The sequence below is a fragment of the Eubalaena glacialis genome, chromosome 14 (genome assembly GCF_028564815.1).
Source record: "Eubalaena glacialis isolate mEubGla1 chromosome 14, mEubGla1.1.hap2.+ XY, whole genome shotgun sequence".
Lineage (NCBI taxonomy): Eukaryota > Metazoa > Chordata > Mammalia > Artiodactyla > Balaenidae > Eubalaena > Eubalaena glacialis.
Genome location: NC_083729.1, coordinates 36511919 through 36528705, shown reverse-complemented (window position 1 = coordinate 36528705; position 16787 = coordinate 36511919). Strand labels below are relative to the sequence as shown.

The 16787-nt window shown below is 35.8% G+C and overlaps 1 protein-coding gene across 1 annotated transcript in view; it reads right to left on the bottom strand.

The window, feature by feature from the left end:
* Nucleotides 1–819: 819 nt before the first annotated feature.
* The window catches only part of DYNC2LI1 (dynein cytoplasmic 2 light intermediate chain 1), a 41510-nt gene continuing 25542 nt past the window's right edge, over nucleotides 820–16787 (bottom strand). The window contains exons 6-13 of the mRNA XM_061210766.1: nucleotides 14905–15091; nucleotides 13902–13970; nucleotides 13226–13303; nucleotides 9931–10007; nucleotides 9254–9324; nucleotides 4435–4532; nucleotides 3939–4031; nucleotides 820–1120 (exon numbers count right to left, since the gene is read on the bottom strand). Coding sequence (XP_061066749.1) covers nucleotides 1058–1120; nucleotides 3939–4031; nucleotides 4435–4532; nucleotides 9254–9324; nucleotides 9931–10007; nucleotides 13226–13303; nucleotides 13902–13970; nucleotides 14905–15091 — 736 coding nt within the window. The 3' untranslated portion in view covers nucleotides 820–1057. The remainder of the gene's footprint in view (nucleotides 1121–3938; nucleotides 4032–4434; nucleotides 4533–9253; nucleotides 9325–9930; nucleotides 10008–13225; nucleotides 13304–13901; nucleotides 13971–14904; nucleotides 15092–16787) is intronic.

Here is a 16787-nt window from a genome sequence, read left to right as displayed (position 1 = left end):
TGCAGTCGCACTAGATTCCAGCTGCCCCAGGCTGTTTCTGCACAGCCAACCCCAGTCCTCTCCCTGGGTCTGATCTCCAAAGCCCGAGTTCCGGCACCCAGTCCCCACCCGCACCAGTGGACCTGCATCTCAGGCTGGTGAGTGCAGGGCGGCAGCACTGCACAGACCATCTGTGCAGTTTTCCCTCTGCTGTGGCTGCCACAAACCGGCTGCTGCATTCTCCTCTGAGTCTCTGAAGCTCCCCTTCTTCACTGGTGGGGAGATCTGTCCCAGCAGATCTCCCCACCAGTGAAGGGGCTTTCCAGGGTGCAGGAACCTTTCCTCTTTCATAGCTCCCTCCCAGGGTTGCAGGTCCCATCTCGATTCCTTTCTCATTTTCTTTTTTCCTACCTGGCTACCTGGAGATTTTCTTGCCCTTTCAGCAGTCTGAGGTCTTCTGCCAGTGTTCAGTAGATATTCTGTGAGAATCGTTCCACATGTAGATGTATTTCTGATGTATTTGTGGGAGAAGGTGAGCTTCACATCCTACTACTCCACCATCTTGATTGCTGCTCAGGACTGTGCATTTTTAAAAAGTACTTCAGATGCTTCTTGTGCCTCACCGTTAGAGTAAAATGATGACACCTGTGAAAGTGACCCCAATTCTACTTTTCTTACCAGACACAGCTGAGAACTCCTTAGAGAAGGAATGTGTCTAATATAAATGCTCAACCTTATACTCACAACTGTTACTAAATGCTCTTGCTTTCATATTCCTGAAAACATAAGCAGAAACTTATAGACGCTGAACCAAGTATACACTACTTAAACATGTTAAAGGTAGGTCCTGCAAGATTCTTTTTATTTTTTAAAAACTATTGCATGTAATTATACAAATTTTTCCCTTTTAAGAGACTTAAAAGTATGCAGGGAGTTGCACTAATACAAGAAATTCCACTTTTCCTTGAACAAATTACACATCTAGACTTTCCTCACTTATTACTATAATATTAAGTAATAAAATAATCTTACTTGTATTTGGAAAAGAAGAAATAAATACCCTATAGTTGCATTAGGTTCAGGAATCAAGCTCCATTTGTTTCCAAGACTTGGAAGAACTTCTTTTGTACTGTTCCAGTTCCTAAAACAAAAATATGTATTACTTGCAAAAAACTTAAAATTTTAAAACTAGGCACCTTAAAACTGCCTTAGCATTTTTTTGGGTATAACAGTGTATCCTTTATAACATTATCATTCTCCAAATTTCTTGACAACTGTTTTATAAATAATTATACTTAGGATTTATTTTCTAGAAATGCAGTCTTCAGAGTTTCTGTGTCACCAAAGCGGCACTTGGAGATGAATTTATTAAAGTTTCAGACAAAATATACACTATATAGTATATACAAGTTGTTTTTCAACTAACAAAATAAAGCATTTGACATACTTTAAGTATATAAAAGTGATCTTATTTTTAAATATTTGCTGTTCAACTCTTGTCAGATTGTGGTTGAAGTTAGCAAAGTATCAATGTTTAAAATGTACGTATCGTTTGACCCAGTGATTGTACCTTTAGAATTTTATCAATAAGTATAATAGAGAAGAGCAGAAGAATAGCAATAGAAGGATAGTCACTGAACTGTGTATACTGGCACACAATTGGAAATGGCTTAGACATCTCCCAGTAAGGACTGATTAAATACAGCAGTGCTCATTCACACTTGACTTCATAGGCAGCCAGCAAAAACAATAGTGGTCGTATGTGCCACATGAAAAAGGCAAATAGGTGGAGAGAGGGCAGGACACTTCCATTTTCTATGTTATATACTTCTATGTCTTGATTTTTTTCACAATGAGTATATGTTCCTTTCACAATTCATAAAACAGATAACTTTTAGTGGGGGTGAATATCCTGCATGAGGTGACTGACCTGCAAAAGGGATCATCTAAGGGGATTGCCTCCTGGCCTCTTACATGTTGTTCAATGTCTAAGTGTACAAAGTATATTATTATTTCAGATAAGCAAAAAGTGATTACTCTGCAAGATAAGGCAATCACTGCCCTCTGGCTAATGTAACTGAAGTTCATTTTTGCTAGGAAAAGAAAATTGCATTCTCATTTTCAGAAAAAAATTGCAGATTGTCTCTTTCATACCTATACTCTAAGTAAGTTATTAAAATATAAATGTTGAAAGTTTCAAAACCGTATAAAGACTTCAGAAGGATTTTTTATAGTATTAACTCTGAAGTAGTCTTTATAGCTTCGTTTATTTCTTCTAATGAAGTTAACTCAGTTCACCAGTTATCTTACCAGTAACTTATGGTTTCAAAGATTGTTAGCTCATAAAGAATAAACAGTAATCAGTTATCACAAACTTTCTTTAATTGAATTATTTTTACCAATGCTAATGGTGAGGGCATTGCTTTGAGATTCTGTGCTAGTAGTTTCTCTCTTCTACAGACAGCAAACTGAGAGAATATATAAATTTAAAGTTTTGGATATTAGAATGTCAAAATTTGGAAATGGACATCAATAAAATAATTGAGCATCAACTGGTAATCATTAGCATGACTTTTAAAGCAGAAGCATAAAATTATGTTAAGGTACTACATGTACAAACTAAAATCAATTCATCTACTAAAATACCATGAATAAAATACTATGAAAGAGGCAAAATTAGGATATTATAACTTTTCAGGTGAGTTAAAAAAATCTCTCAGTCAAGAGAATGTAGAATTAGTGAGGTACAAGGGTTGAGTGAAGAAAGATATTGTGGGGCTGCTTTCCAGTTCCACTCAAAATTCATATGGTTTTAGGTCAGTTAGGGAAGATGTATTTGAATGTGAAAACTCATGATGCTCAGAAATACTCTAGTGCTTTAATAATCTATGTGTGTGTGTGTAAAAAAAAAAAGGGATCACTATATAATATAAACAGATACTCTTATCAACAATGGCAGTTAGTCATTAACTCCTAGATAAATATTAATTCAGAGATGACTTCCAACTAATCTCTATAGCCAACCTGCACACATAATAAGGGTTACATGAGGTCATTTTAGTGTCCCTACAACATGCCTCTCACTTTGCTACAGCTACAACACCCTCTAAATATTCATGACATATTTTTCAAAAGTCTTCTGTACTTAAATGTTTTGCTTACTTACTCTAGAGCCCCTGAAGGTGAAAGGCTAGTGCTGAGAAAAAGACGCTGGCCCCCGCTTGCAGTGGGTGGTTGCTTTCAGGTTATCCTTGCAACAATGTGAATGCCCAAGTTACACAGCTCTATAAATCCCACCTGAGAGGTGGTCAGGGCATTCAATTTACTGTGGTTATAGTAAGGGCATGTTCTGTACAGTGTCTCATTTTATCAAACTAAAAGGAGATCTGGGAAAATCTAAATATTGGATCATGATGAATTTACCAACTTTTGCATTCTTACATTAGACTGTGTATCACAAATGGTGCTATCTGGCATATATGGAAAGCAGTCTCCACTTTTAATCACTTTCCTGAGAGACTCTGGGTTTTGTCAACTGCATTTGTGTGCTTTCAGATTAGCCAGTCCTTAATTTTTCTGATACAAGAAAAGTATAGATACATCTAAATGTCCTAATAAAAAACAAAACCTTTTAAATAATCCCACAAACAAAAGAATATTATGGAAGTGTCTCCCCAACAGTGAGGTAAGAATCACTACCCATCTTCAACATAAAGTAAACTGGAAAGTCCAAAAAGGATATGTGAACACTAAGTCATCTCTGGGTGGTAGAATGATAGGTGATTTTTAGTTCCTTCTTCATGCATATCAGAATTTTTTAATATACAGTGAAGATGTACTATTTAAATAATTTTAAAAGTAAAAAATTAAGTAAATAAATTGAGAAAAATTTATGGAATTCTAAGGATATTTCTGTGATAAAACTCAAGATGAAATAAAATAAATGTTTAGGATAATACCTGATCCTTCTGAATTCTCATTTCATCAACTTCGCTTTCAGCATATTGAGGGTCTCTTGCAGGGTCCTTGACATCTTTTAGTGTGTTGATACTCTGAAATCACAATTCTTCAAATCATTTCATGCCCATAGCCCAAAACCTTCAATGCTGGGTATCAACTACCCCGCAAGCCAAGTTCTCGTTCCTCAGCCGGCCATCGCTGCTGAGGGTCAGTTCAAATTCCCCCAGGTCCTCTCTCTCTCGTCTTTCAGATGTTGCCTCCCCCTTCTCTAACAACCAGAGAGAGCTCTGTTTGGAAGCAGAGTGAGAACTGTGTCTTAGGCATCTTTTAAGCCCCACAGTGCCTCATATACAGTAGATTTTTAGCAAATGTTTAATTGATTTTTGAGCATGTGAGTAGAAAACAAAGTTACTATAATAGGCCTGCTGAAACATTTCCCAATAACTGTTGAATAGTGCTGAAAATTCTTGCTTTAAAAGAATTAGAAATATATACCTTTGGTGGAAAGAGCTTTTCATACACCTTTTTCCACAATTCCATTGGTGAATGGGCATGAAGCTTTCCAATGTCATTGTCAGGAACAGGAGGAGATCCTAAAAATTGGAAGTTTTACTCCAAATGACTGCATTGACTAAAACATTACAAACTCTATCAGTAAAACAGATGATACTTATAAAAATGTAAATCTTAGATCACTCATTTCTCCTCTCCTATAGTCACTATTAAAATTTACACCAACCCAATGTAGCAAGGCCACTGGGGCAGATTCTAGTACCAGAGGAAGAGGAGACAGAGTAATAAGTAAACTATAATTCTCTTTCCCCACACTTAAATTGCTGCTTGGCAAAAATATAAAGTTTGATATTCTCATGTGTTCATGAATGTGTAAGGAAACAGTTATTATGTGCTAATGAGTAGAATGCAAATTGGGACAGCTAAATCAGAGGGTAATAAGGCACTAGTGAATACTATGAAAATACTAAAAAAGGTCAAACTCTATTAACCAGCAATTCCAGTTTTGGGTGTTTACCCTAGAAATACCTGCATACATGCATTAAGGATTTCACATGGCTGCATCACCTGTATTAGTGAAAAATTGGCCACAACCGAAATGTCCATCAATAGAGGTATAGTGAACTAAATTACTATGCACAGCCATGCTCTATAACACTATCCAGCAGTGAAAGTACCAAATAGACTTATATGTAGCATTAATATGGAAAAATCACTAAGGTGTATTGAGTAAAAAAGGAAAACTTCAAAATGATATAGAATGATACAATTATATTAAAACAAATAGTTTTTTCTAATGGTACTGATGAACCTACTTGCAGGGCAGGAAAAGAGATGCAGACGTAGAGAATGGACTTGTGGACGCAGTGGGAAAAGGGGAGTGTGGGATGAATTGAGAGAGTAGCACTGATATGTACACACTACCGTGTGTAAAATAGATAGCTAGTGGGAAGCTGCTGTATAGCACAGGGAGATCAGCTCGGCGCTCTGTGATGACCTAGAGCATGGGGTCATCACATGGGATGGGGGCGGGTGGGAGGGAGGCTCAAGAGGGAGGGGATGTATGTATACATATAGCTGATTCACTTTGTTCTACAGCAGAAACTAACACAACATGGTAAAGCAATTATACTCCAATAATAAAAAAAGATATGGTACATATATACAATGGAATATTACTCAGCCATAAAAAAGAGTGAAATAATACCATTTGCAGCAATGTGGATGGACCTAGAGATTATCATACTAAGTGAAGTAAGTCAGTCAGAGAAAGACAAATATCATATGATATCATATGTGGAATCTAAAAAGAGGCAAATGAACTTATTTACAACACAGAAATAGACTCACAGACTTCGAAAACAAACTTATGATTACCAAAGGGGTAAGGTGGGGGAGGGATAAATTATGAGTTTGGGATTAACATATACACACTACTATATATAAAATAGACAATCAACAAGGACTTACTGTATAGCACAGGGAACTCTACTCAATATTCTGTAATAACCTATATGGGAAAAGAATCTGAAAAAAGAATGGATATATGTATAACAATCACTTTGCTGTATACCTGAAACTAACACAACATTGTAAATCAACTATACTCCAATATAAAATAAAAATTACATTAAAAAACAAAAAAATAGTTTTTTCTATACCACATTCACATATATAGAAAATGGTCTGGAATATTAAACTTGATCCTAATATGTACTATTTCAAGATTTTATAAGGAGAATGTCTTTATGTATTGCTTGTATAATTTAATTTAAAATTAATATGAAAAATTTGAAAATATGCTGCCACGTCTTGGCAATTTTCAACCCACAGCCTGAGATTTGTCATTCTTTCTATTCTAGCATCTACATTGTTCACTAAGACTGTTTCACTCTTGATCTTTCAGGGCCTCCTTACCACTTTGGTGGGTAAGACACTGATATAATCCACCAGTCTTATTTAGATTTCCCAAGTCTCTTCCTTGTCCTCATTTGTGTGTGTGTGTGTATTAAGTTGTACAGAATTTTATCACCTTTGTAGGTTCATGTATCCACTACCACAGTCAAGATACTGAACAGTTCCATTCCCAGAAGGATCCCTTGTGTTGCCCTTTTATAACCACACCTACCTCCTTCTCAATTCCTCCCCCTACCTCCCTACCTACAGTTCTGTCCCTAACCTCTGACAACCATTAATCCTTCCTCCATTTCTAAAATTTTTTCATTCCAAAATTTTATATAAATAGAATTATATTGTACGTAACCTTTTCTCATTGGCTTTTAAAATTTAGTATAATCCCCTGGAGATTCACCCAAGTTGCTGTATGTATCAATAGTTTGTTCTTTTTTATTGCTGAGTAGTATTCCATGGTAGGGATATACCACAGTTTATCCACTTACCTGTTGAATGATATCTGGGTTGTTTCCACTTTTGGGCTATTACAAATAAAGCTGTCATGAACATTTGTGTACAGATTTTTACGTGAATGTAAGTTTTCATTTCTCTCAGATAAATGCCCAACACTGCAATTTCTAGGTCATTTGGTAGCTGCAAGTTTAGTTTTATAAGAAACCATCAAACTGTTTTCAAGAGTGGCTGTACCATTTTACATCCCCACCAGCAATGTATGAGTGATCCAGTTTCCCCACATCCCCTCACAAGCATCTGGTGTTATCACTATATTTTATTTTACCTATTCTAATAAGTGTGTGGTGATATCTCATTTGCATTTCCTTAATGATTAATGATATTAAACATCTGTTCATGTGCTTATTTGCCATTTGTATATCCTTTTTAGTGAAATATCTGGCCATGTCTTTTGCATATTTTCTTTCTATCTATCTAGGCTGCACGGAGTCTTAATTGCGGCACGTGGGATCTTTAGTTGTGGCAGGCAGACTTCTTAGTTGCAGCACGTGGACTTTTTTTTTTTTTGGCTGCATTGGGACTTCGTTGCTGCGCATGGGCTTCTCTAGTTGCAGCGAGCAGGGGCTACTCTTCATTGTGGTGCACGGGCTTCTCATTGTGGTGGCTTTTCTTGTTGCGGAGCACGGGCTCTAGGCATGTGGGCTCAGTAGTTGTGGCTCAAGGGCTCTAGAGTGCAGGCTCAGTAGTTGTGGCGCACGGGCTTAGTTGCTCCATGGCATGTGGCATCTTCCCGGACCAGGGCTCGAACCCATGTCCCCGGCACTGGCAGGAGGATTCTTAACCACTGCCCCACCAGGGAAGCCCCATGTGGACTTCTTACTTGCGGCATGTGAACTCTTAGTTGCGGCATGCATGTGGGATCTAGTTCCCTGAGCAGGGATTGAACCTGGGCCCCCTGCGTTGGGAGCGTGGAGTCTTCCCCACTGGGGAAGTCCTCTTTTGCATATTTTCTAATTGGATTTTTTCTTTTTACTGTTATTTATATATTCTAGATACTAGTCCTTTGTAAAATATGTAGTTCGAAAATATTTTCTCCCAGATTGTAGCATGTCTTTTTATCCTTTTCACATGGGCTTTTAAGAGCAAAAGTTTTTAATTTTGATGAGGTCCAAGCTCCATGATTTTTTAAAAATTTATTTTATTTATTTGATAGCACTGGGTCTTAGTTGCGGCAGGCGGGCTCCTTAGTTGTGGCTCACCAGCTCCTTAGTTGTGGCAGACAGGCTCCTTAGTTGTGGCTTGCAGGATCCTTAGTTGCAGCTCACCAGCTCCTTAGTTGCAGCACGCAGGTTCCTTAGTTCTGGTATGTGAACTCTTAGTTGCTGCATGCATGTGGGATCTAGTTCCCTGACCAGGGATCGAACCCTGGCCCCCGGAACTGGGAGCGTGGAGTCTTAACCACTGTACCACCAGGGAAGTCCCTCCATGATTTTTTAAATTCAGTATTTTTCAACCCTTTTCTAACCTCCAACTACTTACGTGGGCAAAAGATTTCCATCAGCATTATCTATCATTACACACAGTGATTCTCACTGCTAATGAAATTAAGTTGGTAATAATAATTATTATAAAAATCAGTCTTTATAATCACTCATTAACACCTCTATTCTTTTCATTCCAATTCAATCTACAATCTCATGACAAAGATCTCTACATTTGAAGTCAACTTTAGCTTGTAAGAGTAATGGGGGATGGGAAATAAAAAAGAAAATTATTGTCCATTAGAGTGTTAAAACCAAACTATGCCAACCCCAGCATATAGAGTTGCTAGGCCTGAAAATCTCCACAATGAAAATAGCTTCTGTGAGAAGATAAGGAGCTTGACTATATAAACTCTTGAAATTTCTTTTGCTTCATGAGTCTAGGACATCTGTAAGTTTAGGAAACATATCCCATTAGATGAGAGGCAGTTTTTCATAATGAAAAATTAAGGCATACCTAGTTAGTACAACTGTGTTCTTTTTGATTTATTCCAATACTTGAATCTCAGATTTTTCATCATTGCCCATAATATATAGCTTTGAATTTCCTGACCACTCTATGCTTCTGGTTTTCTTCTAAACGCAAGGAGCTAAAATTTAAAAGTATCTGGAGATCAGTGAGGGAAAGAAAATACATGCAAAATTTTTAGTGGAATATAGATTAGAAATCAGTCTCTTATGTGACAACATCCCTTCCATCACAAATATGTCAATGTGATGCATTTTGCATCAATACTGTGTATACAAATAAATACATAAGAATAACAGCAACAATAATGAAACCGGAAATGATGGTTAGAGTTAGGAGACGTTGGAGATGAAGTGAACAGGGAGTAGGACAAAATCAATAAGCAATTAAAAAACCATTGAACAATCTTAATAAGTTCACCAACCTATTTGACTTAAAGAATCCAATCCTGCTGTGACAAACAGTGGTTTATTCTGATCCACACATGTTGATTTGCTACATGGATAAGAAGAAAAAAGAATCCAATTTAGTTTAGCAATCAAATATCCCGCCACTCTCTAGTGTAAATACAAGAACCAAGTTTTATATCTAGCCACTGGTGAGAGCATTGCTCAAAATGAATGAATGAATATTAATATGATTCTAAAAATTAAAGTAGAGCACTAATAAAGGTATTATAGGAGAAAAAAAATGACAGACCCAAATTACTTCAAATCAAAACCAAGGAAAGTAGCAAGGTTAAGAAAAATACACACTAAAATGATTGATTCCACTTCTAATCAATATAAAAAAGTGATAATAGCGGGAAAGCTACTGAAATGAGGGAAAAGAAGTAAAAGAAATCAGGGAAACAAGTATAATAGTATTATTTTAGTCTAGTCTCAAACTAAGTATTATACAACATTTTAGTTGTAAAATTTGATAAATATTTAAACAATATAAGAAGCAGGAGACAATATGAAATTATCTCTAAGAACAGTCATCTGAGGCACTTTCCTGGTCAAGAAACAAAAGACGTGTGAGAACAATAATCAGACGAGACAATAACAACAACAACAAAAAAAAAGATAAAAAGATATTTAAAAAATATTTTAACGGTACCTTTTGTCAATGCCAAATGCCAACTGGTTAATAACTCCACGTATTTTTAGTAATAGAGCTTCTGATTTACTGGTAAACTAGAAAGAAAAAAAATCAGGAGAATAAATTACATGCTCTGCTTTCAAATCACAGAAACAGGTAAAATAAATACGGCTTTGAACAAGTACAGATTGCAGAGAGAATTACTATCTATTACTATCTAAACACAACAATACTTGTGTTTCAGTAAGCAAAACAAAACCTTTGAATAAAGGGAAAGAAAAATCTCAGTAAATTTGTTTTAACTTACTCTTCAAACTTCATGAGTGCGTGATATTGAATGGACTTGTGTTTATGCACTGATCATTTCCGCTACTCCCACAAATGGATCGTAATCATTGCCAAAATGCAATCTGGTTGGTTAAAAAATAGGAGGTATGCATCATAAATAACTTTTTCATCTAAGGGCATATGACTGTCTTCAAAGCAGTTAATGTGGGAGTTGCAGATTAGTCCAACAGATACTGATACTCACTAAAACGATTTTTAAATTTTTCTGAATTGCCTTTGGAACCTGCAAAATAAGCTACTGAATATTCTCAGTGGTGGTCTATAACTAGAGTGATCATAACCAGAACATTTTAGAGAATGAAACGGGGTGGGTACTATTAATCATTAAGCTGAGAAATCAGGTGAAACTAGGACATATGGTTACCCTACAAATCTTTTAAGACTGATTTGGTTTTTGGAAATACCAAAGTCACCCAGCCAAATAAGAATGACCAAGATGTATGAAAGTGGGAAAAACAATCTTGAACCAAAATGAGATGTAATTATAACGTACAGAGATCAATTTTCAGGATAAGATTCATTCTGGATTAAGAACAGGCTCCAGGGAAAACATTCAAAGGAGAACACTCATGTGAATATATAAGATTTGACACATTTATTTTTAAAAATTGAAAAATTTTAGGCTTCTATTGAGACAATTTTCTAATATGAAAACTTTAGTTGAATTTTAAAAACACAAGTTTTCATCATCATCATTATTATATTATCTATTATGTTCCCTATATGGTGAGGAAAAAAGCCTCGTCACAAATGTCTTTCATAGGACATGGGAAGTTTTCTAACTCAACCCCACCCCCACCCCCATCTACTGCATCAACTGCCTTGAAAACATCCTCCAGAAATAGCTGTAGAGCTTTTACTTATGAACTCAATGCCTGGGAACTCATAATCTCCAAAAGCAACTCATTCCATTTTCAGATAATGGTAGTATTAGAAATTTCTTTCTTAATTTGAACTAAACTCTATTGATTCCTTGTTATTGACTCTAAGAAAGCAAAGAATATATTTAATCCCTTTTCCGTGGATCAGTCCTTTGAATATTTAAAGAGTGTTATCACAATCCCGATGCCAGAATATAATTTTATACTGTTCCTCATACATCATAATTCTAAGCCCCCTAACATCCTGTTGGCTCTCCACTGAATCTGGTCCTACTTACCAATGTTTTTGTTTGTTTGTTTGTTTTTGTTAACTTGATTAGATTGCTCATACTACTGAACCAGTATTCTTGACTGAATTATAAAGGATAAACTATAGTGTTTAAAAAAAAAAAGACTGCTGAGTATCATTGAACCTTGTAAAGCAGTACCCAAGTCTGGGCTGTAGGGTAAGAGTGGAAGTGAAACTGAAAGGTGGGGCTTTGATAACTCTGGCTGCTTTCTTCTTGGTGTGGCAAGCTAGAAAAGCTTTATGGTTCCCCTGGTGGTCCAGAGTGCTCTTATAACCCCAACCTCTGAACCCTCTGGCTTACTGAAAGCTGAGATGAAGGAGTCTCAAATCCTTTCCCTAGTCCCCGACCTTCTAGGGTCTTTTGAACCATGGTTAACTGCAGGCCTGCTGTGGCCTGGGTTGACCTGACTTTACCTAAATTTGTATCCGTAAGACCAGACTGGCCCTGATGGATCATCAAATGTGATCTGTTCCTAAAGAAAGATAGGGATTTCCCTCAGCGAACTAACCAGAAATAAGTATGGGGCCTTATCTAGTGGTGAAAGTAAGAAACTACAAGATCCATGGTCTTTGCTTCTGTACTCTGAATGAGTAATTTACTTTAAATTCCTCATATCTTTTTCAAAACAATAAAGAATATTTTCATGGTTGCCAAGGGGGGGGTTGGTGAGGGAAGGTTGGATTGGGAGTTTGGGACTAGCAGAGGCAAACTATTATATACAGAATGGATAAACAACAAAGTCCTATTGTACAGCACAGGGAACTATATTCAATATCCCATAATAAACCATAATGGAAAAGAATGTAAAAAAGAATTTAAAAAAAAGAATATTTCCAAAGTACTCTGTCAACCTAATATGTAAGCAGATACAGTACAAACATAAAAGGTAATGATATTTAAGAAAATACATAATAAAATGTATTTGGAGCATTCTGAAAAGTATAAAAATTTTAAATACAGATATTTATTACTTTTCATCTTAATATACTAGCCACGAAGGCTGGGGACTAGGCCATGTTTTCTACAGGTTCCTCTGAGCACTCTGATTTAGAGGGAAAAAGAGACCATTCAAATGGGAAGAAAGTTTTTCCTTTTTTTTTTTTTTAATAAAAAATGCGTTTATGTTTTATTGCGTTAGAGGATATCCAGCAACATTTGGTCCTGCTGTGGAAGATAATGATAACAGTAATTATAAGAACCAGCCTTTATTGAACTCTGTGTCAGACCCTGTGCTAAGCATTTCACAGTACTCGGGCTACTAATCCCCACAACAACCCTATGAAGAAGGTATTGTTTTGTCCATTTTACCAGGAGACTGAGGCTTCAGTGAGATTAAGTGACTTGTCTGAGACCACATATCTAGTAAATGGTTGCCCAGGCAGCATGACTCCCAAGTTCATATTTTTAACCTCTACAACAAACAGCATTTTTTTTAAGTTTTAAAAAAATTGTTAGTCTTTTTCTCTTTTCTTTTAAGAGAACATAGATTCTAATTCTTAAGGGGAAACTAAAACATGAATAAATAAACAACCAATTTATCTCTTTAAGATTGATGGGGGTTTATGGCTATTAGAAATTTAGAACTTTTGCTTCAAAGAAATGGTAGGCCATCTAGCAGAGTGTGTTCTAGAAATACATTATAAACACTCTGTAACGAGGGTTTTGAGGCAATGGGAAAGGAGAGAATGACATGCATTAGTAAAAGCATTAGCATTCATAACTGTGTACTAAGCTGTTAATCTTTCCAAATTTGTTACTGTCTGTTCAAACCCAAAGGATAGGAAATGTACAAACCATTAATGATGCTCCGTAATAATGTGCAACAAATCGAAGTGTCTTGCATATTACCTTCCTCTTCTCAGAGTCAAAATCCTACAGAAATATGTTATTAAAAAGAAAAAAGTTGAGACAACTAGTGTCTGTAGCAGAAAGGTGCAAATTATTCAGTACAGAAATAGATTTTCGTATTTATTTTTTGGAACATACCTTGAGTAGGATTCCATTACCTTGGGGTTTGTTTCTACAGAGAGCTGAACAGTAGCTGCAGCCTTCTAGAGCTGCAGCTACCAGATCTTTCCTTGTTTAAACACTTAGCTCAATAGAATTTAGATATAAGCACACATTTTATAGTGCGGAATACCCCAAGGATTCTCTGACAAGCAAAGATAAGAAGAAACCAATTTTCTACTTTCTGCGATTTAAAAGTTGGGACATAAGCCCTGTCCCTTGGTGACTGGACTGGATTCAGTTTCTGAATCTTCTGCCATATCCCCATTCCACTGTATTTACTGTTCCTTACCTATTTTCTCTTTCCCAACTATATCCTCTTTTCCAAAATCTTTAAGATATGTGACCCCTTGACCTTTCCCTCCCAGAGTCATTTTTCTCATTTCATTATTACTTTTGTTCCTCTCCTATAAAGCCTAGGCATGCATGTACAACAAGCTCAACTAGAAGTGGAAGAGCTTACCTGAAAAATATCGTATTTACTTCCAATTATGACCAGAGGAATTGGAAATGGGTCAATTAATTCACGATCCTGTTAACAAACATATTTCATTGATTCATTATAATTGTTTATTACTATGTATTCATCAATTTCTACTTATATCATTTTAAATCTTCCCATAATGTTGACATTGTTTGCTTGACATAGAGGTTGTTTCAATATTTAATTTCTTAAACTATCAATACATTTCTCAAGCATAAAACTAGAAATGGCAATTCCCTAAACTATGATATTTATTCTTCATGTTGTGTCCTTTTATTTTCTTAAATATGTCACCTTCCTGTTTTTTTTTTTTTTATTATTTCATATTAACTGTTTGTTACAATAACATTTATACATGGGAACCATAAACTATCAGTTTTGTTCTGATATTACCTTTGTAAAACGCACTCACATAAACTCTGGGCAATATAAAATACTGCTCTTGGTTTTCTAGAAGATGACATTCATGATTGTATATAAAGGACTTACTTGTGTTATCATATTACGAGTTTATAGTTTAATTAATTATCAGATGATAAAAAGATATTGATTATGTGACAGACACTAAATGAATGTAAAGTATAGTGACGGTAAAGGCTGTTAAAATTCTATTCCTTGCTTAAAATTGTAGTCTTATCTAGCCTTTGCCAGGTGACATATGTACAACCTGGTTTTTTATCTTCATTTTACAGAGATTATAAAATCAGTATCAAACTACTACTTTAAAACTCTGTTCCTTTTGATTGGTGTAATATGCCATAACAATCACAGTAGATGTCTAACAAGAAGACATATGAAATCTTTTTCCTTGTTTTGCCCTTACTGAGGTTTTATTAAATTGCTATAATTTTCCAGTGAACAGGTTCATCTACATGAAATGAATTTCAACTCATGCATAAAAATCTAAAGAAGTTGTTTGTGATGTTATCTTTAACTATATATGGGGCTAAGAATTCTAGGGATAATCCCAACAGTAACTCACTGGATGGTCCTTCTGCATATTGCTCCATATCTTCTGTCTCATTTCATAAACTGCTTTAGCATTTTTCTTCCCCAGTTTCATTATCACTTTATCTACATGAAGTTTTGTGGCGTGCAACAGATTTTCCATGGTGGGCCAAAGGTCATTAGGTTTCGAAAGATCCAAAACAAGAACAATAGAAAATGTCCTAAAGAAATAAAAACATGTTTCAAAAAAAAAGACTCAAAATAATTACTATTTGAAACCATACTATACCGAAATTTATTTTCTAAAAATAACACTATAGTTTAAGAAAAAAAAACCCCAGCAATTTTCTAAGAAAAAAATGCTAAAATTATAGCCTTATTTATTCTAGTGCTTTTCCCTAGTGATATTTAAGTGTCACAACTGAAGTTTTTGTTTGAACTAGTAATAATCCAGTTCAAATAATCGGCAAGCAATTGGGTCCAACAATGCCATGTTTAGATCCAGTTTTGCTGTGTGCTCCAAAGAAAGGAAGCAAAAATAATAATCACAGCAGCAGCAACAATGCAACAACCCGGTGAAGGAGAAGAAAACAGATTTACTGATGGTCCTTGCTAGGGGGACTACCTAGCTTATCTACTTACTCTTAACAGCAACACTTCCTAGAAGATGTTACGGTGGCCATGTTATGGATTAAAATTTGAGGCACAGATTCATATAACTAGTAAATTGTAGAGCTGGTATTTAGATCCAGAGCCATGTGCCTTTCTGCTGTACCTCGCTGCCTGTCTGAAAGCACACCCCTGGCCACCACACACACCACCACTGTGACCACATGCATGTGTGCTCATGTTCATGTAAATCTAACCTCAGCAACAACAAACAACCCAATTTAAAAAGGGAAAAGAACTCAAATACACATTTCTCTATTTAAAGGTATACATATGGCCAATAAACATATGAAAAGAGGCCCAATATCACTAATCATTAGAGAAACGCAAATCAAAACCACAATGAGATACCACTTCGCACCCATTAGGATAGCTATGATAAATAAAAGTAAAAATAAACAAACCCCCCCCCAGAAAATAACGAGTGTTGGTAAGGATATAGAGAAATTGGAACCCTGGTGCATTGCCAGTGGGAATATAAAATAGTACAGCAGACACTGTGGAAAGCAGTATAGTGGTTCCTCAAAAAATTAGAGGATCCTGCAATTCCACTTCCGGGTGTTTTGAAATCAGGGACTCAAACAGATATTTGTACACCAATGTCCATAGCAGCATCACTAACAATTGACAAAGGGTGGAAATGACCCAAATGTCCATCAATGGGTTAAGAGATGAACAAAACGTGGTATATACATACAATGAACTATTATTCAGCCTTAAAAAGGAAGGGAATTCTGATACATGCTACAACATGGATGCATCTTAAAGACATTATGCTAAGTGAAATAAGCTAGACTCAAAAGGACAAGTATTGTATGATTTCATTTACATAAGGTACCTAGAGTAGTCAAATCATAGAGACAGAAACTAGAATGGCGGTTGCCAGGGGTTGGAGAAGGGAGAAATAGGGAGTTATTATTTATTGGGTACAGTTTCAGTTTGGGCAGATGAAATGTTCTAGAGATGGATGGTGGTGATGGCTGCACAACAACGTGAATATACTTAATGCCACTAAACTGTACATTTAAAAATGGCTAAAACTGTGAATTTTATGTTATGATATTTTACAATAAAAAACAAACAAACAAATATAGGAGTATTTCAGAAAATGGTCATAATAAGTATGTAGAACCATAATCATGGGCCAATATATTTTTGATCAACAGGGCAAACATTCTGCTAGTAGATATAGAAAGGAATTATAATACATGCTAGTTATAATATAGTCAAGTTATTTTGCTTAGTTTG